Source organism: Cibotium barometz, chromosome 28 (assembly GCF_041138505.1).
Source record: "Cibotium barometz isolate CiBa-2024 chromosome 28, ASM4113850v1, whole genome shotgun sequence".
Classification (NCBI taxonomy): Eukaryota; Viridiplantae; Streptophyta; class Polypodiopsida; order Cyatheales; family Cibotiaceae; genus Cibotium; species Cibotium barometz.
This window is the reverse complement of record NC_141073.1, coordinates 51,937,261-51,963,181: the sequence shown is the minus strand read 5'-3', so window position 1 is coordinate 51,963,181 and position 25,921 is coordinate 51,937,261. Positions and strand designations below refer to the sequence as shown.

Genomic DNA, 25,921 nt, shown 5'->3' with positions numbered 1-25,921 from the left:
CTCTTCGTTTATCTGTTCAATAGATCTACAATGAATAATATAATGCGCGGATATCATTAATGTAGTTCTTTGTGATCTTATCTTTTTATGTTATTCTTCAAAAAAGAATGAAAGTTATTTTATGGATTTTTATAATTATTGTCTATATTTAAAGATATTTTACTTGAGTTTTGCCTATTGGTTTTCCTCTTGCACGTGAAGTAGATCTTATTCCTCGTAGTAGTGAACCCATATGTAAAAAACATACTAAGGTAAAACAAGGGAAGGTGTGGAGAGACATTTGAATATTTTAGAAAAGAACAAATTCAACCTAGTTTTTCTTCATAATATTCTGATCTATAGTAGATCAAAGAAAGATCACATTGAATATCTTAGGAAGGTGTTTCAATTACTGAAAGAAAACTCTCTCTATGCAAAGGAATCAAACATGATTCTTTCCAAAGGAAGTGCGGTGCCTAGGACATATTTTATCTTAGGAGAGAATCCTAATGAATCTTAAAAAGGTACAGAGGTCATACTAAAATGAACACATCCCAACAATGTATAAAAAGTGGAAACATTCCTTGGCTTATCAAGATACATCACAAATTCATCAACGACTACGCAGCAAGGATAGTTGTCCCGATCACATACTAGCTTCAAGGGGAAGGAAAAACTTTTTCACTATAAAGACCCACGGAAGAAAATCTTTGACTAATTAATGCTTTTGATAGCTAAAACTTCTATTGAGGAAGTAGATCCAAACAAGACGTTTATAGTTGAAATGGATGTTACTAACTACGCTATAGAAGCAATCCTTCAAATAGAGAATAACCATGTGCTTTTGAAAGCAAGAAGTTGGAACATATGCATCAAAATTATTCAAACGTATAAAAAAGACCTATTTGCTATCATTCATGGTTTGGAAAAATGAAGGTACTATTTGTATGGTGTTAAATTTAAAATCCTAACTGATTTTGTATGTACGTGTATCTTCATAAACAGTGTACATCAATGGTTAACAGATGTACTAGTCAATTGTTTGCTTGTATATCTTGATGCACACGCCTCTCCCTATAGCATTCTTTTTACTTCATCCCACTTGAGAAAAAAGGATTTTTCTGATATACAGGAAAAATGGCTGTCCTGTACAAGACCAGTGCTAAAGTTCCCACCATTATTCGAGCTGGAGTTGAAGCTTTTGTGAGTACTGCACATAACGGTTCACCATTTCTTGAAAACATCACATTTGCACACTTCAATGCTTAAGTAACAAAAGGCTCTTCAGAATTCTTCTGCACCTATCTGAAGGAAGAATGGCAATTTCTTGTATGCATGCATCTGCATCATATCGCATCACATGCACAAAGCACAAAACATACAGGCACACACAATTTAACTGCTGCCTTAAGGTTTCCTTTCTGCTTGTCCTACATTTAGCTTGATGTTCCGTAAGGACATAGGTAATGCACTTTTGATGTTCCTAGTACTGCTCCCTTTTGATAAGGTACTGACTGTGTGCACTTTTGATAAATGCAGTATCTTACTGAGTACAATTACCCAGGTAAATTTACTCCTAAATCCAATGCATGAAAGAACAACACACAAATTTTCAGCCATGAATCTTACATCAAGGAGTAACTGTGTCTATTCCCAGCCAAGGCCACATTCTTCACCAAAGAAAATCAGTGAGATCTAAATTAACAGCTTTAATTTTGGACTTCTTATTTATTACAGAAAAACTAAGTGCATTGCACAGAGATTGAAGGTGCTGGAAAGTGGACATAAAACCAATGTAAAAAGTTTTCCAATAAGCTCATCTCACAGCTTTAAGTACAGTCCTGCACTGGCAAATTGAATGGTAATTGAACAAAACAGAAAATACAATGTTTTGGCAAAAGGTATTTTCTTAGATCCATTGCAATACATAGATGGAAGTCAGAATTCTATAGATGATAACGAAGGAAGCCCAATCCTCTGAAGCACAGCCAGACCCTTCTCAACATAAGGAAGCTGCAAAAGAACACAGTTCAAAATAACATTTTCCTTTGCAACCTTCACAACACAAAAGTGCAGTGTGTGTGTGCACGCACGCGTGCGCACGTGAGAGCTAAGTGCATGCGTGTGCATATCCTGAAACATGACTGTTTTTACATAACATTTACCAATATCCTTTGCATTGAAAGGATTAATTGCACCTCAATTGACAGAAGTTTTTCGATTCCAAGAAAGATAGTTTGTGTCACCAAGCGGCCTGTCACATTCAACAAATAGTCATAATTATGTGAAGATTTTTATTTGGAGGGCATAAAATCCACAAAATTATGTGAGACAGCCAGTGTACCTTGGATTTCTCCAATGGACGAGGAAAAAAACCAAGGCTAAGAAAATGCAAAGAGATCCAACAGTGATGTAAGCTACACCCAAAAAGTCATTTTTCCCACCCAACCAGCTGGTAGTGGAAAGCACCAGCTTCTTCTTTCCACCGAAGCTGTACGTATTATACACATTGTTGATTTGGACATTCAACACAGTATTAGCACTTAGGTCTTCCTCAATCCTTCCATACAGCTTTCGGAAGGTTGGTAAAGCTGCAGTTCTCATCCACACTATGAGATCCTCATCTTCATTCAACTGGAAAAAACAGACAAGCCGACCTTTAACCACAATCTTCCACCACCATATGGTAATTCCCCATAAGAGATGCGCACGCACACGCGCGCGCGCGCACACACACACACACACGGAGAGAGAGAGAGAGAGAGAGAGAGAGAGAGAGAGAGAGAGCATAAAAGATTTTCGTTTTTGAAGCACTCACTGTTTTATTGGGATCCAAACGGGCGCCTCCAATCAAACTCCCATTTTGGTTAGGTAGCAAATTGTTAGGGAAGTTCTGAGGATGAACATTCCCAAATTTGTGCTCACGGTCGCTTTTCCAAGAGATGCCTGTCTTATTTACAGTGAGTCGATGATTACCACTTGTAAAGTTGTAAGTGTCATTGAACAAGCTCCATGCTATCAAACCACACGGCACTATAGAAAGGTTTCCCAATAATTGCTCTGGTTTACAAGTGTCTGTATCGGATGAGGAATTGGTCCCATCTATCAACTGCTGGTCACTTCTACTTTTCACATATCTGCAAAGCAAAACGAAAGGGTTCAAGTCAGGAATCGAGGTTCAGGCCCGACAGCGAGCGAGAGAGAGAGCCCTGTGCCTGCTGCCCAACCCCCGTCTCCCTTTGTGCCTTCTTCTCCAGCCCCACCAGCCTAGCGCGCAGCTGCTCCATCTCTCTCTCTCCCCCACCCCACCCCCCCCTCCCTCCTGTTCGTTTCTTTCCTCCACCTATCCCCTCCTTCCCCCGGTCCCAGCTGCCTCCCCGCCCTTCCTCTGACTTCTCCTTCTCCCGCCCTTGCTCAAGGTGACAAGAGTTTGACCCCCCCAACCCCCCCCCCCTCCCCCCCCCACCCCAGCCCCAGCCCCATCCACAGGCCGATCTCCCAGACCCTATGGAGATCCCGTCGGAGTCAAGACCCTCTCTCATAGATGCTCCCCCTCCGCCCCCTCGCCCACCAGCCTCACCACCCTATCGAGAACCTCCTCCTCCCCCGGCGGCGGAGATATTTCACACAGGCACTTGGTTTAGCATACAATCATCGGAGGTCAGGGCACTCACATCAAAGAGGTACTTTGGGATTTTTTACTCAAGGCTTTCTCTCAAAGATATTTTTTGGAATTAGGAATCCATAGGCTCTCCAGTTCTTGTGCACATATCTTGGAGCTTTTTTCTGCTCACTCAAATATACATCCTGTTTTTTTGGTATACTTTGGTGATCGCGTCTTTTATCTCGTCATATTCCAATGCTGTGAACGCACACTCCTGTTTTCTCGTGTTTCCTGTTAGCTTTGAGTGCACAAAAGAGGGCAATTTCGAGCACTTGGCTGGTGATTCGGAGCACATGCAGCAGCAGCGTGAGGATTTTTTCTGTGCCTGGACCCCCGGACCCTTCCTATCCAAGGAGAATGGCGGAGCTACTTGGCACTACAGACCTCCAGAGTGGCTTTTTCCTCCGCCTCCAATTGTAGCCACCCTTCGATAGAGCGGTCAGCCGAGGAGGCAGCCCCCCCCCTTCCTTATCTCAAATGTTTATTTGGACTGCTTTTAGCAGCATTGTATTCAGCCGTACGGCTGGTTTTTCTTTATAGCTAATAGAACGATCTTTCTTTGGAGAAAATCAAAAACATATAAATCATCTAATATTCCAAATGAGTATGAAAGTAAAGCTCCACACTGATGCCAGACCAGTTTCAGAGAACCGCCCTGAGCCACTTCTCACGGGTACCAGCAATGTAGCAACCCGTGTTTCTCACTTTCAGGTGCCAACCAGGATGATTGGAGACTAGGGTAAGGAAAAAGCTCCTGCCCCTCTCACTTCTCACGTTATATCTCCATCCACTAACTATGCATTGAGCAAGGCAGGTTTGCAAAGTAGCCTCTCTAGCCACTCTCAACATACTACCTATCTTCCCATGTAAGCCAATCAGGACACAGATTGATGAATGAATCAGATTAAAAAGAGAAATATATGATACCAGTTTGGTGCTGTACACAAACTCCTACTTCTTGGTTGTATGTGGCACTAAACACTAACGCTGAAAACATGAGGGTTTTGGTGCTGTTACCGTCGATGATTCTGGTAAAAATTATCCAGCTGGTAGTACACATAAACAGGTGCCTTCATATGTTTTGGAACCTGGGATACAAGAAAAGACACAGGTTGAAATTCCTCAGGTGCCCTAAAAACAATTCCTGTGAAGTCCTTAAAGCAATGATACCATTGAGAACTCACCGTTAGAGTTTTATTGCAATGCTTGTTCGTGCTTACATCTTGGATAAACTTAACTCTCTGATCATTGTCTGTGTAAATATCAGGAATACAAGTTGTTTGATACTCTTCAACAATTTCGACCACCTGCACCAAATCATACAAACTTTGCCATAAATAGTTTTCTTCCTACTAAGCTTGTGCTGTAAGCAAGTGTTTTTTTTGTACACCCTTTAAAAACCTAGCCACAAAGTAGACGACGCAACAAGTCATCATGTAGTTGACAATGGACTCCCGTTGGAAGTTCAAAACCCCTGCCAACACTTTTGCACTAGTAGAGGCCTCTGGCCCCCTGGGCCTAGAAGCGTGCGAAGCACATTCCAAATGACGCATATATTTTTTTTAATTCCATGCAACCCTGTTTTTTTGAAGACTGTGTGGCAGGTGCTAAATCAACGAAGGGCTTGCAATTTAATGCAAGAGTTGTTTATTGACTAGGATGTCTGTGTGGAAGAATGATTCATGATATCTAATTCCAAAATAACTTCTCAATCTCTCACATTGGAAGTGTAACGCTTCACCTACAAAAACACAATAGGAAGGTGAGGGTGCTGAGAGGATTGATAGCATAGCTAATTGTTAACGTCAATAGGTGATTTCACATTCAAGATCAAACTCCGCCAACTCCACGATGTGGAACCTATTGCCCCCCTACCCGCCCTCACATCAAAACTCACTACCATACTCCACACATCTGCCACCACTTCTTTCATCTGCACACAACGGTCACCGCCACGCCACCTTACAGTTCCATGCCCCAAAACTATTGGTATGATGATGAATGCGAAGCCACACACTCCCGTCTTAAGCATGAGGTAGGGATTGGGTGAGTCACGAAGCGCCAAGCGCAACGGATTTCTCAACACCTCACTCAACACAAGAAACGGGAGTTCTACACTGGACTTATACCGACTCTTCTTAGGGCTGAATTGTAAAGCGATCTGGAGGAAACTCCAAGAGCATCCACCCCCGCCCCCCCCCCCCCCCCCAAACACCAATCACCTACCCGGACACATGGCACTCCTATGCACGCTCCCTATATTATATCCCCCATCAGCCACCTCTACCCCCACCACCAGGTCCCTGCCCACCACCTCCACCTTTTTCACAAAGGGCATGGTCCTCAAGGCCATCCGTAGACTACGTAATGAGCGATCCTAGGATCACGAGGGACTCACCGCCGAGTACATCTAACATGCCGATGATAACCTGGAGCCCCTAATGGCCTATATATTCAATAGAGCCCTCTGTGAAGAATTTCCACCCTCGGGCTGCTAACACCATCACCCCCATCCTCAAAGCCGGAGATCCAATTGACCCAAATAATTACAAGACAATTATGATTGGCCAAACTCTTATGGATAGGTGCTAGAGGCGGAGCTCAATTCATTTGCAAAGAGGCAGGGATGCAAAGCCTCAGGACAAGCAGACTTTCGTTCGAGCTAATCTACCCTTGACCACATCATCGAGGAGGGTATAGCCCGTCACCATCACATGAAGAGCGTAGACCTTCCTCCTCTTCTCCTCTTCCAAGGTATCATGTATGATTGGGGGTGGGTGTAGGGTGTTTTCTCACCACTTCTATCCACTCTTTCTCTACTTCTTGCTTAACCACTGCGGCCCACCCTTTCTCCACCTCCTCCTTTGTGGCCACTAAACCTTCCTGCAGTTTATTTTTTAGGCTTTCAACCTCCAAGGCAAGGGGGGGAGAAAGAGAGAAAGATAGAAAGATATATTAAGTGTCTACTAAAGACCAATGGGCCTATGAGACCAAAGTGATACAATAACGTCCATGGCATATCTCATCATGGAATACTAGGAACACAGAAACAAACGTCTACAAAAGACCCCAAGGGTCTATGAGACCAAAAGTAATACAATGGTACCATGGATATACTGAGCCATGGAAAACTCGAAGAAAAAGTAAAATGAAAACATCCGACAGTAAATGTCATCAACAGATGATCTTGTGTAGAGTGAGATATGCTGTGATCAACTAATGACTATACCCGCCTCGGCCAGAATTGATCTGATGGTGGATTGAATGTCAGGCCTCTGTGATGGGAGCGTGTCATGTCAGCACAAAACCTCATGAATCCGTCTCTGTGTGGTGGAGGGTTCTGATCCTCTGGGTCGGGGACGTCTGGCTCGCAGAATGGATCGAGCTCTCATGCTAAGAACTCCTCTGGGGCGGAGAGAGAGAGAGAGAGAGAGAGAGAGAAGAAAGAAAATGTGGAGTGAGAATAAAATGTACAAGTATGACAACACGACCATAGGGGACTCAATGGTGGTGTACAAACGAGAGGGTGTGGATGGAGTACTAGGGCTACTAATGCATCTCTATATGCTGAAGGGGGTGATACAAGTATGATATGTTATCTACTCCTAACTCCATCCAGTCCCATAGTCTGGGTACAATATGTCATACATCCGATCTGAGGATGCCGTGAATGTCTGGAACATGCGTCCTGGATCAAAGCGAAAATGTGCCAGCTGCTCCTGGACCTCCTGCTGGTGTCGAGACCGGATGGCCGCGATCTCTCTGTGGTGTAGCCGTGGTGTCTGGTAGCCGGCTAGTTTGGGTCGTCGCCTAGCTCGAATCTCCTCCGCTCACTGAGATGTCACTCCCAATGTGTGTGGCTGGGCTATTGGTGCCAATCTCTGGAAGAAGTCAGTCAACTGGGACTGTCTTCCTCCGCTATGATGTGCGGGTGTCTGAAGTAAGATCTCCCTGTGTCTATGTAGTGCTAGTAGTAGTCAGCCTAGCTGTCTCTGGTCCGATCTCTCCCAGATCTATCTAAGTGATGTGGTCCCTCTAAAAACCTCAGGATAGCATGCCCTGATCTCTTGCAAAGCACCACACTGGCAAACAAAATGCTCCTCTGTCTCTACCCCCGTCTGGCATAATCTGCAAATGCGCTCTGCTCGAGGGATGCGAGTCTCGATCTCTAGTTGGTGTGATGAGACCCTTAGTCGCCCAATGGCTACTCTGGCTCCATGTGATAAGTGGACCTCCAAGTATCGTGGTCGCTGGATGAAGCCTTATGTGGAGGTGCTCAAGAAGTGGTCTCTGAAGTAGAGCATCTTCGTCAGGAGTGGCTGACTGGGAGATAGCCAAGTCTCCTGTATGTGGCCCTGCCAAATGTCATGTCTCATGACTCTGTTCCTCTCTGTCCGAGAAAGGCGTCTGTGTGGTGCAGCTAGGTCATACTGTAAGGGTGGTAATCTGTCAATCCTGTCGATGTATAAGCCAAAGAGTGTCGGGGAGAGAGGGCAGCCCTGCTTCACACCAATGGTGCTGGCAAATCATATCTGATAGTCCCCCTCGGCATCTAACTCGTCCAAACACTTGCTCATATAATCTGTAAATCCCCCACATCATGTCGGCGGGGGGTATGCCCAGTGTCTGTAAGCGGTGGAAGAGGCACTCTCTCGGGACTGTGTCGAAGGCTTTGCGGAAGTCCACAAAACAGCAATAGAGTCTCTGTCTCCGTGCCCGAGTTTGGTCAATCAGGCATCTTAGGGTGAAAATGTGATCAATAGTAGAGAAGGCTCGCCGAAAACCTGCCTGACCAGGGGCACGAAGCCCCTCCCTCTCAACGTGTGTGCTCAATTCTGCCTCCAGGATAGCCCCATAGAGTTTGGCCAAGGTATGACCAATCATGATAGTCCTCTAATTACCGGGGTCCAACATGTCCCCAGCTTTGTGGATCGGTACACAAGTGTGCATCGTCCATTCAGCCGGGAAACCTTCTACCAGAGCCCTATTAAAGAGGTAAGCAATAAAAGGAGAGAGTGTGTCAGCTGCATAAATGAAATGCTCACCCTATAAGCCGGTGTGATCCTCAGCTCTCCCATGTTGGAATCTATGTATAGCTCGAGATACCACATCGGTAGTAAAGAAAACCGATGAGGTTGGTGGAGTCTCGGTGGGGCGAGGGATGAGTGGCTGGTGCGGAACATCATAAAGCCCTTCTGCATAACACTGCCAGCGTTGAGGATCAGTAATCGGGGTGGGGGGGCGTGGCTCTCTAAGTCGTCACCAAGCAGTGGCTGCATCTTTGCTCATGAGCATGTGGTAGATGTCCTAGTATTGAGCCTCCTCATATGTGCGTCGCTTACGGCGTGTAAGAGACCGCATCTGTCTACTGGCTTGCTGCTGTGTTATTTCCCCTTTCGCTATCTGGGCTCGGAGATGTCGATGAAGCTCTCTGCACTCATTATCATACCATCTATTCTGGGGCATGTCCCCGGATCTAGGTGGCTTCCCTGTCTGGAGATGGTGTGGAAAGCTGTGGCTAGCTGCTGTGTGCAGTATGTGTGAAAGCTGGGCTGTCAGTACATCAATGGGTGCTGTAGGGTCCATACCAAAGAGGCCATCATGTACTTTTGAATCATTAACGTCAACAAGCTCCCGGGTAAAGTGGAAGATGGTACGAGATGCCTGAGTGGTCGGGGGTGGCAGATCAAGAGAGCTCCTAAGAAAGAAAGAAAGCTGTATTAACGTCTACTAGAGGCCGAACTCGACCTATGAGACAAATCAATGTACAACTGTCAATGTCTTCTGGATGTCCAGAAAAAAAAAAGGACAAAATGAACATGAAATAAACTATGAAAGTACTAAGCTAGTGGGGGGATGTGATGGATGGAGCACTACTGCTAGAGGCTCAGTATGCAACCTATATGCGTAGGGTATACAAGAATGCAATGCAGATCTGTCTATCTCCAACCAGTACCATAATGGGGGTGTAATATGTGATACATAGACGATGACGAGGCAAAAATACCTCGGAGCATGATCTCCAGGTGTGAGTGTAAGTGAGCTAGCCGCTCCTAGATATGGTGTTGATGTCGAGCCCGTATCTCTGTGATCTCCCTCTGATGTAGTCTGGGAGTCTAGTAGCCTGGTGCTCTCGATCTCTGTCTGGCTCAGAGGTCCGCAGCGCGCTGAAGTGTAACCCCCTCCTGTGTCAGGGTAGGCACTGGGATAGATCTCTGGAAGAAATCAGTGAGCTGGAGCTGTCGCCTACCTCTCCCTGTGGTATGAGTCCGTAGCAATGTCTCTGGAAGAAATCAGTGAGCTGGAGCTGTCGCCTACCTCTCCCTGTGGTATGAGTCCGTAGCAGTGTCTCTCTGTGGGGCTGTGTCTCTAGCAAGAACTGGCCAAATCTGCGCGTCTGCGGACTCCATGATCTGGTGTCCACTGAAGATGGTGGTCTCTCTCTCTCTAATTACACTATATACTCTGCATCTGCATACATAATGTTCCTCACTCTCAACCTCCTCCTGGCATAGTCTGCATATCCTCTCTACTTTGGGAATCCGTGCTGCCCTACCTGCCTCAATCTCTCTCTATGACTGGGTGTAATCCAAGTCTCTTGAGTGTATCGCTGCCATAAATCCTGCCGAATGACTCTGTTCCTCTCACTATGAGAGAGCTGGATGTGTGGTGCATGTATATCATACTGGAAAGGTGGGAGTTGATCTATGTCAAGACCATGCTGAGTCAACCACTGTATCATTTGTTAATACCATGATCTCCTATCTCCACTCTCTGCGAGCTGCCTAGATGCCTCAAAAGCTCTATGTGAGAGTCGATCTGATGGCGTATCTCTGATTCTCTGTATGAAGCACATCGTCTGGAAGAGGGCCTCTACTAGCATAGGAGGTGCAGCAAACTCCGCCCGGACAATGTCATGTGGGACGGAGGGTTTGCTGTGGATCATCCGTGAGAGCATGAGAATCTGAGGCCTCTCTATTTCAGACCATGTGGAGGTGGCGAGCCCAAGTGCCCATACTGCTGCAACATACATCAAAGCAGGGGTGACTAGTGTGTCAAACAACCACCCCTTCGTGCGGGACTCCTAGAAGTGTGCCTGGTGACACTGTCTCTCTAGCATGGCCAGACCTGCATACCCTCGTGTGAGTCTATCCCTGGCTGTCTGTGCCATAGTAAATCTTCTTGGCGGAGTCGTAAATGTAATCCCCAGGTACACACATGAGTCTACCACCTCTACCTGTCCTCTTGCTAGTGTGAAGATGGCCTGTCGTCGAACCGGCCCTAAGGTGTGGAAAATCATGGCCTTGGTTTTCCCAAGGTTCACTGTAAGCCCCCTCTGTGTGCAGAAGTCATCGAGTGCATGGAGATGGTGCTGTAGTCCCATCCACGACTCAGAGACCAGAATAATATCATCTGCATATAGCATAATGTGAACTGTGGTACCTGAGATGTCTACCCCGTCCCTACCACCGTGACCAATGAAGTCAGCCACCTCATCGATGTATAGCCCAAATAGTGTAGGAGAGTGTGGGCATCCTTGCTTCACACCTATGGTGCTAGCAATAACACGCCCGAGGACCTGCTCATATACAGCATAGATGCCCCAAACCATCTCTGATGGGATCCCCAATGACTGTAGGCGCTGGAAGAGTCTCTCTCGTGGCACCGTGTCAAATGCTTTGCGGAAATCCACAAAGCAGCAGTATAATCTCTTCTCCCACGCCCTAGCTTGGTCAATCAAACATCTCAGAGTGAATATATGGTCAATAGTGGAGAAAGCTCGTCGGAATCCAGCCTAAAGTAGTATGTGGATCAATATGCCTGCTAGTGTGGGACCAGCCCCACCTAATCCACCAATGAAGCTCAAGATCTCATCAATGTAGAGGCCAAAAAGAGTGGGTGATAGAGAGTAGCCCTGTTTCACCTCAATAGTGCTGGAAATCTCCTGCGATGTACCTCCTAGGGCTCTCACTCGTCCGGTGACGTACTCATAGAGGGCGATGATGCTCCAAACCATGTCAGATGGGACTCCTATCTCCTGTAGACAGTGTAGGAGGTAGGCTCAAGGTACACTATCAAAAGCTTTGCGGAAATTCAAAAAGCAACTGTAAATCCTCTGATGTCGTGCTCTTCCCTCCTCGATGATGGCACGGAGGGTGAAGATGTGGTCAAGGGTACAGTAGCTCCTCTGAAAGCCTGCCTGTCTTGAGGCGCTGCATCCCTGTCTCTCTGCAAATGAACTGAGCTCCGCCTCTAGCACTGATCCATAGAGTTTGGCCAATGTGTGGCCAATCATGATCATCCTAATCAAGTGAATCTCCGACTTTGAGGATGGGGGTGATGGTGTTGGTGGTGGACCAAGATGGTGGAAATCCTCCAAAGAGGGTGGAAGTCTTTTTGATGGCCCGGAACTTCATATGGTGGCGCGGGTGTAGGTGGGGGAGCCTCTCATCGAGGCCATCGACCTCTGCATAGCTCGGTGGCTCCAAGTCACGCTCCTACATCAGCCTGGGGTCCAGGTAGGGTGGCTGGGTCTGCCAATGATGCTCATTGTTATAGAACCACCCAAGTACATACTTTTATAGGCATCAAGCCTTATATTTCGACCAAAACCAAATAATGGCTGTTCACACCTAAAGAGGGTGTTCACATCAACTAACTCCAAAATACCCAACATGTAGGACGGTCAAAGTGCCACTTATGATGATAAAAGCCAAGAATCCTCACTCAAATGACACCGAGGATGCCATGTATGCCATATGCAATCAAGAATCTGCGAGTGAGTTCTGATGATGAATGATCGAAAGGCTGTTTTACCACATGCATGGCCAAATGCAATAAGAGAAGAGCCCCCAACTTGAAGCAAGATCATAGCATATACAGCTCAATGCAACGATGATGGAAAACTATTGTCTGTGTGCACAACATTCTAGAGTCTTTGAAGAAATAATAAGTGAATGTTTAGATAACTAAGCACACGATGACAATTTGATACAAAATGTGACATTTGGTTCATAAAATGATCTATCAACTAAGATTGTTACAAGATTCACAGACTTTCATAAAGAAAGTAGTTAAACGGTTTAGAAAGTATGAATATCATTTGCAACACAAAATTCATGTGTGAAGCGTAAAGAAAGACACAGCTGAGAAGAGAAAAGGAAGAAGAAGGGGGAAAAAGGGGGGGACGGGGGGACGGGGAGGGGGGGTTGGTGGTATGTGAGGCTTACACTCCTTGAAGCAAATAAAGCCGCAACACCTATAGGGATAAAAATCACACCAACCAACATGAAAATTGTGATGACCTGCACAGCTCAAAGCATGTCAAAACATCCATTTACTTGAGTATATCAAAAGAAAACTCCTGTATATGACTCAATTTTGCATACTCCCAACTTTCCTCTTCAAAAAAAAAAAAATACAATACAATTTTCAACTAAACCCAATCCGTAAAGAAGGCTCAAATCAGCACTCACCCATCCTGGCGTCAACAAAGGCTTGCAAGCAGGCAATTCTTGCTGCGTGAAAGCAGAACCTGAAAATCAAACATGTTACCTGTGTGTTGACAGACGTCCCACAAAAAATCCAATTGCTTTACACCTAGGCACTTGAAAAAACTATGAAACTCCAAAATTTCACTCATAGGCTGACTAGTATGCTCAGTGCAAACCTGGAAACTTGAGTTTCCCCTGCACAATAAATGCATCAATTTTCAAGTATGGACAATGCATGCAAGCATGAGGGGAAATGATGTCAAACAGACTAATATGCATGGCATTTTTGGGCATTTGATTAAAAGTGCCTTTGTATCTATATCTCAAAGACATATCTCGGTTATCTCTACTTGTCTCCAGTTTGAGAGAAGACAAAGTCCCTGAAAGCTTGTATTGTTGAAATACTCTTGTAATAAATAATTTGTGGATTTTGGTTTAATGGCTGCGTAAAATGTTTAATATACATTAATGGCCAAAGTGTGTGCAAGTTTTCAATCCCCTAGGTAGTTTCTGTCAGAATACACAGCGGATATGAGACAAACAACTGAGAGCACACGCAGCAAGACTCCACGATGAAGATGAGCAAACGCAAGAGAACCACCAGCCTGAAAACGCAGGACTAAGTGTGGAAGAACAAACCCAAAAGAGAGAAAGTGAGAAGCTGTATGAACTCTGCTATATATACAAGATCCGGTACAATGTGGGAGGTGGGGACAAGGGTGGTATTTATACCACCCAACAGCACCAATCGGTCAGCTCTAAATTAGCCGACAGGATGCCAAGGTGTCCACGACTAGCAAATAGCCAGTCGGCCAGGACACATACAGCAGTTGGCCAGGACACATACAGCAATCGGCCACCACAGATTAGAGTCAGCCAGTGCAGATAGCCCTCCACGACCCAGAAAAATGGGAAAAATACATGGAAAAATAAGGGGAAATGGAGAAACACTTGATGGGCGGGCACACCCACAACAGAGGCCCTAGTGTGTAATGTATAGACAAGAGATGACTGCTAACAGTTTCAGGCTGACATTGAACCTTGCCGGCTGGTCTCATGCTACCCAATCTGTGTGGGAACCTTCCCATGCTGCTTGATGTGAAAACACACCAATAATGGGTGTTCTTTTTTTTTTCTACAAACAAGATCCTTCTATAAGTTAGCAGAAAACAAGCTCAAAGGCTAGATACAAACCCACCTCCATGGATGGAGCGAGGATCAATAACAAAATAAGGGGGAAGGATGTGCTTCTCCTGTGGCTAGCCGCTTTATGAGGAGAAGGCTATCTCATACAAGGGGTGGGGGAGGGAATAAGCACACAAGTGGTCTGTAGTGCCAAGTGGGCTCACCACCACTATCTATGAGAAAAGGACCAGGTCGTCAAAGCCTCAGGAAGGCTTCCCCACCATAGTCACCAGAACCAGAAACGAGAACGGAAGTGTTCGAGGAATGGAAACGTGTTTTAAGGGGAGAAACCGGTCGTTTCTCGTCACAATATCACTTGGGAAACGAGAAACGGCCATGGAAACGGATGGGGTCTTGAAACGGAGAAACACGTTTCTAGGGACTGAAACGGCTGTTTCTTGTGACTGTGTTCCCAACACTTCCGCATTCGGTCAGAACCACCCTAAAGTTTCCCCCACTGTCCGCGGCGAAGGGTATGAATGATGTTGAGCCAGATGCCCTTGATGGAATCCACCGGCGAAGTGTGGGTGCCTTCGATGGCTTCGTTGCATCAAGCTCTCTAGAGCTAATGCATGTATCTCTGCCTATTTAAAGAGGCATCGAATCAATGCAATTCATGGTCTCTATTTTCAATCATCTGCGGTGTTATTATGTTTTCTTTTAATGCTAATTATTATTATCAGCCCCCTTAATCAAGACTTCCCAATTAAGACAAATCACCAAGCACTTAAATGGTTGCAAACCATGCCCAGTGCCCAATGGAGTGATAAGCAGTCCAAATGGAGTCAATTGTTCCAACAATTTGAGGGAATGATTGAATACGTCCCTAGTAAGAACAACCCCGTTGTCGATGCTCTTAGTCGAAAAGGCACAATCCAGGCATTCCAGGAGTCCACTGTGCTGGAAATTCAAGGCAAAGACTTGGACACCATGAAGGCACAGTATCCGGATTCAGAAGAGTTCATGTCACATGTACTCTGCATTGTAGTGCATGGTGACAAGATGGCTCATCATCAATGCAACATTGTACAACAGTAGAACCCTTTAGGATTTAATATTTGTTGTACCCTGTGGCCCCATTGCAATCCTCAATCCAGGATATATCAGGCACGAGCTACGTAGGTCATTCCTCAGCCTTAGAGAGTCAGTCAGTCAGTCAAGTCCCTTAACCTACTTGGAGAGAATCATTCATGCGTATAGAGCCAATAGAAGCCTTAGGGTTTGCATCGGAGCATGGTTGCATATTGCATATCATTCATCCCATACGCACATAGACCACCTAAACCATTGCAAAAGCCTTAGAATATCATCCAGTATTTTTACCATATTTTATAGCATTTTTTCAGCATTTATCACAATTATTCCATTTATCAAGTCGTGTAGCTTTATTGAGCCAGGCGACCAACCCCTAAAGTGCATATAAATAGCATTGCTTCACATCATTCAATCATCATCACATAAGTGTTTCAGTCATAGTTGTTTCTCGTACCGGTACGAACCCATTAGTACCGTACGGTTCGTACCGTACGAGGTTTTTTTTTCACCCAAAAAAAAATCCCTTGAAAAAAAAAATTCCAAATGCTTAAAAAGAATATAGAAACCCTGCTTAACGAAGATCCCAAATGCTCGCAATACTTCACAACTTTCGTGACCACTCAGTATTCCATATGGGGTTGTTGAGAGACCTAAAAAATCTGGCAAGGTAGACTGGTAGTGTACACTTGATTGGTAGGATGAGAGAATCTTGCTACATCACTTGGAGATCCCTGGTATAGGTAGGCTAGACAGTTAGATTCTCAAGTTATGTACGAGGGAGAAGATTTGGACATGGCCATTTTGATCTAGTAGGGAGGAGTCCCTAAACCTATCACCCTAGACGCATTGCTCGTATTTGTGAAAGGACAGTCTCTTAGTCATAAACGCTACACTGGGAGACCTTTGGTATTGCATTACCCATCCAGGTTCTTTTTTGGAGACAATAGGGAGATCCAACTGGGAGAGACACATATCCATGTTTTGGTTCCTCAAGCACTGTAGACTCCTCCCCTCCCAACCTTCCCTCACATTCAAGCTTGAAGCTCCATGGGTTGTAAGTGTTTTAAAAAAAAACCGTATTTTATCATACGGTATCCGAAAATTTCATATCGTACCAAAAATTCACGTATGGTATCGTATCGTAAGGTATCGTATTTTCGTACCGTGACAACTATGGTTTCAGTCTTCAGCCTCTTGGAGCTTCATCGCTTGAGCATATAGAGCATACATCAACAAACACATCAGCTCATATTCAGCCAAGGAAGGAAGTGCTTTAGTACTCGTTCATTCCTAGTGCATAACACAGCCTAGAGCAGTCCCAATCAGTCCCTTCTCTCAACCTCAGATTTTGCAGCCTTCCTACATGTCATTGGAAGAGTGCATAGGCTTGAGATCAGTCACATCATTGGTGCTTCTACAGCCATGTACAATTCAACCCGACTCTTGGTCTTTCAAAAGTCTTGTCTTTTGCTTATCTACACTCCCAAGTTAGTCATAAAGTCATTCTCTTCAAAGATAATAAAGCAAATACTCCTAGCAATAGGAGGGGACCCTTCAGTGGGTAATTTCGGACCCGATGAGGTGTACAGATATAACTCTCTCTCTCATCCCTTAAAGTTTGAAGTGATAAAGTGGATTGCTAAAGACTCGCGAAACTCGGGATAAAGAAGGCGGTGTGACACTTTGTGTGACACTTTGTGTGACAAGATCCTTCATTACGCATAATTCCGCTACATGTTACACTAGTATCAAATTCAGCTTGTCCACACAAACCGCATCCTAGCGCGAGAGCATCCTTCGATTGTCATACTTTGCTCCGGCATGACCACCGACTTCAGTAATATGTCTATAAAAAGGAGAGTACACATCAACAGGAAGACGTCTCCCCCGAAGGAGACCTTGCTCTTCCGCCTACTACAGATACCATAGCTCTACTCCGAGCATAGAACCAGCTTCTTATGGAACGTCTCCAACTCTTGGAGGCAACAACAACAAAACCCACGCCTCCAGTTGCCCCGGATTTTGTCACCCTCTTGTTTCAGATGGAGCAACAAAGATGAGAGGATGAAGCTAGACGGCGGAAGAAAAAGCAAACAGACGGGACTACGAGGAAGTCCAACGCAAGCTTGAAGAAGACCGGCGTCAGGCTGAACTTGCCGCTCGAGAGCGTATGTTACTCGAACACCAATGGGAAAAGCAAGCCTTGCATCTGAAGCATCAACACCTCTCTTCAATTTCCCCACCCATAGGTGCCACCAGCCAGAATCCCGCGACATTAACAACCGTCATCCGAACTCAACCGAATTTTAGTAAATATGAAGTGTGATCATTTAGCTGTCAATCAATTTATTCAACAATTTAATGCTTATTTTCCTTTGGAAAAGTTAACAAATCCTCAAGACAAAGTCCACGTAGCGGCTCCCCACTTCACGCGTGAGACAATCACTTGGTGGCAACATTGGTCTAGTCTCCATACAGACCACATCACAGGTGTCATAGCTTTTCACTGGGATACCTTTGTCCATGACCTTAAGACCAGATTTCTCCCTCCCCGGTATTTGACCAACCTGGCAAATGAGTTCTATGGACTCAGACAGAACGGGTCACCTGTGCGTCAGTTTTCCGGTAAGGTTCTAACTTTAGCACAACAATTAGGGTTATCTGAGCAGGCCAAGATGGATCAATTCATTCGTGGATTAGATCCTAACATCCGGTTCACAGTTCGTAACTTTGAACCCAGCACATATGATCGAGCTTTGACTCTGGCTCGAAATGAAGAAATGAAGATGAACGGAAGCAAGCCTAAGCAACCGCGGTCTAGTACCAAATCCCAACAGCAACAATGTGCTTCGCAGCCGAGGAAAGGTAATGCGTCTTCTAAAGACGCTAAGGACGGCAGTTATGGCTCTAGTTCAGGGGGTAAGAAGGATAAGGAATCCAAACCTAAGAAAACTCCTGAGGAAAAGGCTTAAGCAAGCATCACTGGGGGCTATCTTCCTCCAGAGGAGCAAAGGAAGTACCAGCCAGAGAGCATGTTTTTCCTGTCATACCATTGGGCATGGTAAGAAGGATTGCCAGAAATGGCAAACGAAGCAAGCCTCCAAACCACTTTCTTCCACAGTTGCCACAGCATCTCCTACTCCTCCAGCCCGCCTACGACCACCAATGCAGTTCAGCTTTTACCTTCTATGCATCCTATACCATCCGTGGTATTTGATACTAAGCAAGAGAGGGAGAGTGATGCTCCACAAAAAAGCCTCATCCGAGCTTATGGCTCTACAAGGACCGCCAGTTTATAGTCCTATTTGACATGAGCAGTTCTGAGGACGCCATCTCTCCCCAATTGGCTACCAAAATGAGCTGTAAATTAGTGCCCTATCATTTGGATGTGGACGAGTTCAGACCTGATCTCCACACCCACCTATCTCAAAAGGCACAGCAATTTGCCTTTGTAGCTCAAAACGCCTCATTCCAATGAGATTTCATTGTCTCGCCTCTTTTGGGGTGTGACATGATCTTAGGTATCCAATGGTTTCGTCAGTATGAGCCTATTCTCAATTGGGGGCAGGACACTTTTACTATTTGTAAAGGTTTTCCTAAGCCCATCATCATTCGTGGGGATAGAAGCATTCTTGGCATCCCGTTGATTTCTCATTATCCGTAAGGGAGCGGAAGGAGCATTGATTTGTTCGTGCTCAAACAGTCCCTACCTCTTTGATAGCGGCTATCTCATCTTCATCTCCAGTTCCACAGTTAGCAGACCTCTTGTCTAGACACCGCCCAGTCTCCCCCCATCCCGTCCTTAGAACCATCATATCGATTTGGTCCCTAGATCAAAACCTCTTCGCAAGTTCCCCTATCATCTTTCCAAGACTTTAGAGGGTAACCTAGAAAAGCATTTATCTAAGCTCCTCTGATCCGGATTCGTTCAGCCATCTTCCTCACAATTTGCTGCACCCATCCTATTTGTCCAAAAGAAGGACAAGTCTGCACGCCTTTGTGTAGACTACAAGACATTAAACGAGCTCACTATTAAGAATAATGTCGGCTAACTCCTGCCCTGTCTCGATGTATGAAAGACCATAACCTTGGTTTTCCCAAGGTTCACAACAAGACCCCTCTGTGTGCAGAAATCATCGAGTGCATGTTGATGCTGCTGTAGACCTCCTGAAGACTCGGACACTAATACAATATCATCAACATAAAGCATAATATGTACTGAGGTACCTGCTAAATCAACTCCATCTCCACCTCCCCGTGTAATGAAGTCAGCCACCTCATCAATGTATAACCCAAATAGCGTGGGGGAAAGTGGGCATCCTTGCTTCACACCAATGGTGCTAGCAATAGTCTCGGACTACTGAGATATATTAAGCATCTACTAAAGACCCAATGGGCCTATGAGACCAAAGTGATACAATAATGTCCATGGCATATCTCGTCATGGAATGGAAAATAAAACAGAAAGAAAACATAAACATAGCTATCTCACTGGGGTGATACAAAAATGTCCATGGAAACTCGTCATGGAATACTAAGAACATAGAAACATGAGAGCAACATCAGCTCCGAGTAGATGGTATACCACTCTCCAAAATATCAAGCATGGGGCTAATGAGTATGGCCGAGAGGTCTCCCTCAACTATGTCACGTGGAAAGGTAGCTCGATGGCGGTTGAGCATGTCTTGGATCTGGAGCTGATGAGGTGATCATGGCCGACAGGGGGGCCGAGGGCGTCGGGCACGCTGGAGTGCAGAGGCTCGGTCCGAGGTAACTCCTCTCGGGCGGGCGAGAGAGAGAGAGAGAGAGAGAGAGAGAGAGAGAAATGAAATGAAATGAAATATTAACGTCTTCAAAAGGCCAAAGTGACCTATGAGACCAAACTTACAGACATTTGATACACTGTCTGGAAAAGAAAAGAAAGAACTAAAGGTAAGTATCTAGCCCTCCTACAATACATCAACAGGGAGCATCCGGAAGCAGCAACTAGGGAGAGTGGGAAGCTAATGCTACTAGTCAAAATGGGGTACATGAGTACATGGATACATGAATACATGAATATGGGGGAGTACAAAAGTGACAGTGAGTAGAACAGTATATGGCTGGAGTGGTAATCATCCTAGGCACCGTCTCCGATGTGAAGATCCGCGAACCCTCGGGCGTCTGGATCTGCCCAACTGGATAGCTCTCTCAACTAGAGTCCCACGGGGTGCCTGCTGCTGGGCTGTCGGCTGTGTGTCCTCCTAGGTAGTCCCTCTAAAGAAGTCAGTAATCTGTCTCTGTGTGGACTCCCTGCCAGTCGGGCGTCTGCTCCTGATAATGGACTCTCTGAGCCTGCAAATCTCCAAGAGATAAAAACCCAAGCATCTCTGATCACAATAGTCCATGACTCTAGCCGGTGGTCCAAATCCCTCTATGAAAAGGCAATGGTAGCGCCCTCGAATTTGATAGTATGCTGTGCAGCGACAAATGTAGTGCTTCTCCGTCTCTGGCTCTGTCCGGCAAATCTAACAAATCCTGTCCCCTGGAGGTATGCCTCTAAATCTGCCTGTCTCTATCTCTAACTGATGTGAAGAGGTGCGGATCTGCCCAATGGCGCATCTCAATCCATGAGAGAAATGGGTATCCATGTAGCTCGGTCTAAGTATAAAGCCATCCTCAGTGGTGCAGAGAAGATGGTCTCTATAGAAAGCCATCTTCATCCCCAACTCCTGTGAGGGCTCTAGCCATGTCCTCCTAGTGTCCAACTGAATGAGGTCCTGTCTAATGACTCTACTAATCTCAGAATGTGTCAAGGTGAGAGAGGGTGCCTCGAGAGAGTACTGGAAGGGTGGAAGTCTCCACAGAGAGAGAGAGAGTACTGGAAGGTCCAGAGAGTACTCAAAGGGTGCCTCCAAAGAGAGAGAGAGAGAGAGAGAGATGAAATGAAATGAAATGTTATATTAACGTCTTCAAAAGGCCAAAGTGACCTATGAGACCAAAGTTACAACCATATGACATCTGATACACTACCTGGAAAAGAAAAGAAAGGACTGAAGGTAAGTATCTAGCCCTACAATACATCAGTAGGGAGCATCCGGAAGCAGCAACTAGGGAGAGTGGGAAGCTAATGCTACTAGTCAAAATGGGGTACATGGATACATGAATACATGAATATGGGGGAGTACAAAAGTCACAGTGAGTACAACAGTATATGGCTGGAGTGGTAATCATCCTAGGAGCTCTAGCATGGGTCTTTGCCGGATGGCCTGGATATCTGCCATAGTAAGATTTGCCTGGTCGGACGAGCCCGATGCCTCACAATGATGCTCTGAATCCTCTGGTGTAGGCACCGTCTCTGATGTAAGAATCCGCGAACCCTCGGGCGTCTGGATCTGCCCAACTGGATAGCTCTCTCAACTAGAGTCCCACGGGGTGCCCACTGTTGGGCTGTCGGCTGTGTGTCCTCCCGGGTAGTCCCTCTAAAGAAGTCAGTAATCTGTCTTTGTGTGGACTCCCTGCCAGTCCGGCGTCTGCTCCTCATAATGGACTCTCTGAGCCTGCGGATCTCCAGGAGATAAAGACCCAAGCATCGCTGATCACAATAGTCCATGACTCTAAACAGTGGTCCAAATCCCTCTCTGAAAAGGCAATGGTAGCGCCCTCGAATCTCATAATATGCTGTGCAGCGACAGATGTAGTGCTCCTCCGTCTGTGGCTCTATCCAACAAATCTGACATATCCTGTCCCCTGGAGGTATGCCTCTAAATCTGCCTGTCTCTATCTCTAACTGATGTGAAGAGGTGCGGATCTGCCCAATGGCGCACCTCAATCCATGAGACAGATGGGTATCCATGTAGCTCGGTCTAAGTATAAAGCTATCCTCAGTGGTGCGGAGAAGATGGCCATCTTCGTCCCTAACTCCTGTGAGGGCTCTAGCCATGTCCTCCTAGTGTCCAGCTGAATGAGGTCCTGTCTGATGACACTACTAATCTCAGAATGTGTCAAGGTGAGAGAGGGTGCCTCTAGAGAGTACTGGAAGGGTGGAAGTCTGTCTAAGCTGAACCCGTGGAGCTCAAACCAGGATGCTATCTGCGCATACCAACATGAAGTGTCTCCCTCCATGGCTAGCTGATGAGAGGACTCTAAAGCAAGTCGTGCATACCGGTGCCGGGGAAGCTCCCAGGTGCTATGAATGAAGGGCTCTGATCTGGCAAGAGCCTCTACTATGATCAGTGGTGCTCCCATCTCGGCTCGGATAATCTCATGGGGTACCGAGGCCTTAGCCTGAATCATCCTGGAGATCATGGACACAAGTGGTCTCTCCATCGATCTCCATCCATCGTATGTGCGTCCTGATCGACTGTGACGATCAAGGCTAGGCCCCCAGATCTGTACTCCATATAGCATAGCCGATGTGACCAACGTGTCAAAAAGCCACAGCTTAGTGCGTGGCTCCTGAAACTGTACCTGTGAGCACATCCTCTAGTGCTGCATATCCTCTAGTCAATCTGGCCTCTGCTGGCCCCCTCATGGAAAATGTGGGCCCAGTGAACACCACTCCAAGATATGTGTATGAGTCAACATACTCCACTGTCTACTGCCCATATGTGAAAATAGGCGCTGATCTCCAGACCCACTGAGCTGTAGTGTTAAACACCATAACCTTGGTCTTACCAAGGTTAGCTGAGAGCCCACTGTCCTGTGCATAAGCATGTAAAGTATCCAAGTGCCTCTGCATACCCTCTGGTGAGTCGGCTATAAGCACAATCTCATCAGCATATAAGAGCAGAGGTATCCAAGTGCCAGCCAACTGGGCTCCTCTGTCCCCTCGTGTCCCAATATAATCAGAGATCTCATCAATGTATAGTCCAAATAGAGTCGGAGAGAGCGGGCAGCCCTGTTTCACCCCTTTAGTGGAGTGTACTGGCTGGGAGAGACCCTCTGAAGTCCGCACCTGCCCAACTACTGTCTCATAAAGTGCCATAATACCCCAAATGAGCTCACATGGAACCCCCACGTCTTGCAGCCTGCGCATCAGCCTAGCTCTGGGCACTGTGTCAAAGGCCTTGCAGAAATCCACAAAGCCATAGTAGATCCTCCTCCCATGTGCTCTGCCCTCCTCAATGATAGCCCTGAGGGTAAAGATATGATCCAAAGTAGAGAATCTCCTCCTGAAACCAGCCTGTCCCTGAGCTCAGACCCCTTGTCTCTCTGCCCATCTGCTCAACTCATGCTCAAGAGTAGAGGCATATAGCTTGGCCAGCAAGTGACCAATCATAATGGTGCGGTAGTTAGTCGGCAAGCTCGGATCTCCAGACTTGAGTACCAGCACAATCGTGGAAGTACTCCAAGTTCCAGGAAACCCCTCACACATGGCTCTATTTAACATGAGAGCTAGCAAGTCTGCAATCATATCTCTAGCATGTATGAAGTGCTCGGCTACAATGCCCTCATGATCCTGTGCCCTCCCTGTATGCAATCTGTTGATGGTCCTCCTCACCATCTCTGCTGTGAAGAAGGTAGAAGTGGGTGGACAAGGCTGTGGAGGGTTTGGTAGTGAGAGAGAGAGAGAGAGAAATGAAATGAAATGAAATGATATATTAATGTCCTCAAAAGGCCAAAATGACCTATGAGACCAAAAAGGTTACAACAATTGGTGGATCTGATACAATGTCTGTGTTCGAAAAGCTTAAAAAACTAATTGAAACTGAAACAACAACTATGAGGAAAAGTAAGGTACTAGGAGCTCCTAATGGATAGCATCTGGGAAGGAAAACTCCAGCAACAAAGATAAGCATCATATGCATCACTATCCAAAGATGTCTCTCATCGATCGATGGCGGATATCCTCAATGTCCTCCATGGTGAGTACTCTGACTGGACGTCTCCCATGCCGTGCTAGTATGGTCCTGATCCTCTGTTGTAGTCTTCGCCGGTGTCGAGATGGCCCTCTCATCTTGGGGCGCCTGGAGGCTGGACCACCCCAGCTCTATAGCCCGATCAATCAGTGTACCTCTGGTGCGGCTATACTCTGGGGCTAGCTGCAATGCCTGCTGGCCTCATTGCTCAATCTCTGGTCGAAAGAAGTCTATAATTTGCCTCTGTAGGTGTCTCTCCCTCTCTGATCCCCTCCCTCTCAAGAGACCCTCTCTATGTCTACGTAGCTCCAGCAAGTATAATCCGAGGCATCTCTGATCCTGGTATCTCATGACTCTGGAAAGTGGTCAGAAACCCTCACTGAACAGGCGGTGAAAACGGCCTCGTATCTCATAATATACTGGACAATCACATATGTGTACTCTTTTCCTAGTCTAGTATAAACTTTTGTCTTGAGTCTTGTGTGTCTGCCATGTGGCATCTTATTTGTCCCACATATCAGCGTGGCTACTATCTCTTGTACTACACACCTATATATTGTGGGTGTCACATCATAAGAAGTATTAAGCTTGTGTCTTGTCTACACTCGTCTCAAGGTAACTCTTTGTCCTTCAATCTTGTTGTTATTTCATTTCTAGTCTTCTAGTTTCTAGCTCTTGCTTCCATATTTCTACATGGTATCAGAGCCACTGCTTCCTTGCTCCTAGAGATTGAGGAGAGGGAGGCCAAAAAGAGAAGCCATGCCCTCTCTCTCTTTCTCTAAGTGCAAGAGAGTATGCTCTCTTTCCTCTTGAGGACCTCTACTACCTACGTGGAGAAGCGACATCTTGAAGAGGAGGCATCTCCATCTTCTGCCTGTCTTCTCCACGATTGCTGCTATTCAGGCCGTCACCTCTAGCTGCTGCCGTTCCTGTTCAGGCTGTCTCTACTGCTGCAGATTTGCACGCCACTTCTGCCCCCTTGCAGCCGCTCTTCTCAGAACAGAAATCTGCCACCATTATCTTGCTCAGTTCCGCTCTTATTCTCAGCCACCACTCGGTCTCGCAGGCCTGAACTTCTTACTGCACGCTGTCATTCGTGGAGAGAGAGCTAGAGCAGCAGCCGACCAGCATCTATTTGCTACCGACTTGCTGCTGCAGCAGCTCAGCAAATTTCCGCCGTTTTTTTTTGGAGCCGCCTCAACTTTGGACGTTCATCGTACTACCCTAATGCTTTCCTTTGGCTGCCTTCTTCATCGACTCAAGGGGCTATCTCTGCCTGGGATTTACTGCGCTTGAAGAGTCTACAAGGTACTGTGCATTGTCTCCTTCAGTTTGCTGGCCAGTACTTTTGCAATTTGGATCTCTTCTTTCATTCATTTCTGCAATCTTGTAAGGGAATAGACACTGCCCTTGCATCTTAGCAAGAGGTAAGACCTTCCCACATGGCCTCTTCTACTCATTCTCTCATGTCTATCGACAAATTCAATGGGTCCAACTTTCATACTTGGCAAATCAAAATCAAGTGCCATCTTATGAAAGAAGGTCTTTGGGACGTTGTTCACCATGTTGCTCCCGAAGATTCCGACATTGAGCAAGTTACCACTTACGTTCCCACTGCCAAATGCTATCATCTTGCTCAGTCTTGGAGATGATTACATTCATCACAGCTCCGACATACATTCTGCTCCTCAAGCATGGATCACTTTGGATACCCTTTTTGGACC

The 25,921-nt window shown here is 46.1% G+C and overlaps 1 protein-coding gene across 2 annotated transcripts in view; it reads right to left on the bottom strand.

The window, feature by feature from the left end:
- Nucleotides 1–1,698: 1,698 nt before the first annotated feature.
- Nucleotides 1,699–25,921, bottom strand: part of LOC147622914 (ALA-interacting subunit 1-like) — a 60,933-nt gene continuing 36,710 nt past the window's right edge. The window contains exons 3-10 of one of the 2 annotated variants that reach the window (XM_086822524.1): nt 13,120–13,178; nt 12,874–12,948; nt 4,828–4,950; nt 4,661–4,731; nt 2,798–3,116; nt 2,324–2,613; nt 2,145–2,233; nt 1,699–1,992 (exon numbers count right to left, since the gene is read on the bottom strand). In XM_086822524.1, coding sequence (XP_086678650.1) covers nt 2,179–2,233; nt 2,324–2,613; nt 2,798–3,116; nt 4,661–4,731; nt 4,828–4,950; nt 12,874–12,948; nt 13,120–13,178 — 992 coding nt within the window. In that variant the 3' untranslated portion in view covers nt 1,699–1,992; nt 2,145–2,178. The remainder of the gene's footprint in view (nt 1,993–2,144; nt 2,234–2,323; nt 2,614–2,797; nt 3,117–4,660; nt 4,732–4,827; nt 4,951–12,873; nt 12,949–13,119; nt 13,179–25,921) is intronic. The other variant, XM_086822523.1, reaches the window with a different exon arrangement.